The 2,484-nt window shown below is 49.4% G+C and overlaps 1 protein-coding gene across 1 annotated transcript in view; it reads left to right on the top strand.

Moving 5' to 3' along the window:
* Positions 1-346: 346 nt before the first annotated feature.
* Positions 347-2,484, top strand: part of LOC133125970 (intestinal-type alkaline phosphatase 1-like) — a 65,555-nt gene continuing 63,417 nt past the window's right edge. The window contains exons 1-3 of the mRNA XM_061237730.1: positions 347-417; positions 1,153-1,215; positions 1,325-1,376. Of these exons, the coding sequence (XP_061093714.1) occupies positions 347-417; positions 1,153-1,215; positions 1,325-1,376 (186 nt within the window). The remainder of the gene's footprint in view (positions 418-1,152; positions 1,216-1,324; positions 1,377-2,484) is intronic.

The following is a 2,484-nucleotide window of genomic DNA, read 5'->3' as shown; positions in this document are numbered from 1 at the left end:
TTGATATGTGGTCCAATCCCGTTTTTATAAACAGCTATGTCCATATTCCTGGCGTTGCCTGTAACAGCAGTGGTGTGACAGGGCTTTTCCAGCTTCCGTTCTCAAACAGCCCATTTCAGCACCTCCCCTGCGTTCGCCGTATGAGAGATGAATAGAGCTTTCCGTGTCCCATGATCGTTCTGGGGTGGGCTGTGATCAGTATGGGGGGGGCTGTGATCAGTATGGGGTGGGCTGTGATCAGTATGGGGTGGGCTGTGATCAGTATGGGGTGGGCTGTGATCGCTATGGGGTGGGCTGTGATCAGTATGGGGTGGGCTGTGATCAGTATGGGGGGGCTGTGATCGTTATGGGGGGGGCTGTGATTGTGATAGAGGCCTGGGAGGCCCAGGAGGTCCAGCCGTCGGTCCGTAGCGAGATGTAGCTGCCAACATTCAGCCTCTCTGAGTCACGTTTTGTTTTGTGTCTCTGTAAAGGGGTAAGAACAACGTTACGACTGAAATGTGCTCTCCAAAGTGTTAAATAGCTTCTGAAATCCATTGTTCTCAGCCGAAAAAAAACGGCCTTAGGTTATGTGTCATATAAACGCCTATAAATGCATTTTCTGATTTCCTTTACTCGTATACTAGATTGGAGTTGAGGTGTTGCTCCTTTGGCTAATCTGAAAATATGTGGTTATGTGAATTTGTGAATCATACATTTTTCATCTCCTCGATCCGTTTTCGTGTTGCAATATATTGTTCCACCCCAACCTGTAATACATTTGAGGTTTTATGGAAGAGTAGTATAGTGGTTTTATGTGCTCCAAGATTGTGGGTTCAGTTCTCTGTTCTGTACCCAAGTGCTCAACTAGAATGACTTCAGTAAATATGTGGCTCTGTGAACATGGACGATATGTAAAAATGAATTTGCTCTGGACAGGAGCATCTGCTAAAGGCCCAAATGAAATGAAACGATATCGATTATTTCAACAACGTGAAGTGAAATCTCTTAATGGAACAAAAGTTACTGATAGAATTAAATAGACACAGGTTTGTTCAAATTACTTACATTTACCGCAATAGCGAGTAGTATAAGGGAACACAGCAAACAGTATTAATCGGTAATTATTACCCTCAGATTCATCCGGGCTCGTTATTTTCCCATTTCCTCGAGGTGCGGCGACCTTCCATCCGGAGAGTTCCGCCGGCTCGGCGGGTTCGTGCGGGAGCGGGAACGGTGAATCACCGCTTTATAGGAAGTGCGGCATTAGAGAAATTCAATTAGGGCTGTAATTTACATTTTATACGGCAGCGAGCGAACACCTGGAATGTCTCTCCTGCTGCAGGAGCGGTGCCGGGCTCTGCGGGCCGGGCCCTGCGGGCCGGGCCCAGCGGGACGTAATGACTTTAACACCAGGCGCTCTCCCCGCCGTATCCATAGCAAACCCCCGCGCTCGCCGCGCGGAGATTAGGGTGACTGCGCGGAGACTCCGTCTGTCTGAGGGGCCTGCTCCTCCACTGCAGACAGAGAGTCTGAGCCTCTGTGTGAGAGTGTGTGTGTGTGAGTGTGTGTGTGTGTGTGTGAGCCTCTGTGTGAGTGTGAGTGTGTGTGTGTGTGTGTGTGTGTGTGTGTGTGGAGAGTCTGAGCCTCTGTGTGAGTGTGTGTGTGTGTGTGTGTGAGTGTGTGTGAGTGAGGGTCTGAGCCTGTGTGTGAGTGTGTGTGAGTGTGTGTGTGTGTGTGTGTGTGTGTGTGTGAGAGTGTGTGAGTGTGCGTGAGTGTGTGTGTGTCTGTGTGTATGTGTGTGACTGTGTGTGTGAGTGACTGTGTGTGAGTGTGTGTGTGACTGTGTGTGTGTGTGTGTATGTGTGTGACTGTGTGTGTGAGTGACTGTGTGTGAGTGTGTGTGTGTGTGTGTGTGTGTGAGTGTGTGTGTGTGTGTGTGTGTGTGTGAGTGTGTGTGTGAGCCTCTGTGTGAGTGTGTGTGTGTGTGTGTGTGTGATTGTGAGTGTGTGTGTGAGTGTGTGTGTGTGTGTGAGTGTGTGTGTGTGTGTGTGTGAGTGTGTGTGTGAGCCTCTGTGTGAGTGTGTGTGTGTGTGTGTGTGTGTGTGAGTGTGTGTGTGAGTGTTTGTGTGTGTATATGTGTGTGTGGGTGTGTGACTGTGTGTCTGTGAGTGTGTGCGTGAGTGTGTGTGTGTGTGTGAGCTTGTGTATAAGTGTGTGTGTGTGTGTGATTGTGAGTATGTGTGTGAGTGTGTGTGTGTGTGTGTGTCACAGGTTTTATGGAAGCCCCTTTGCTTTCACACCTTGGTGCCGTTCGTTAGCCGTGTGTTTGTGAAGTGACTGGTGAGGCTGTCGGACTGAGACTCTGACAGTGCACAAACACACACAGCTCTCACAGTCAACAGACCAACCGACCGCTCGCACGTCAACTCAGCCGAGTGTGAATTACAGGATTCATACAGCGAGTTCTGTTCCCTCCAGCGAACGGAGAAGACAAAGAGAGCA

Source organism: Conger conger, chromosome 4 (assembly GCF_963514075.1).
Source record: "Conger conger chromosome 4, fConCon1.1, whole genome shotgun sequence".
Lineage (NCBI taxonomy): Eukaryota > Metazoa > Chordata > Actinopteri > Anguilliformes > Congridae > Conger > Conger conger.
The sequence above is the reverse complement of the archived record's forward strand: the minus strand, read 5'-3'. Positions and strand labels throughout refer to the sequence as shown.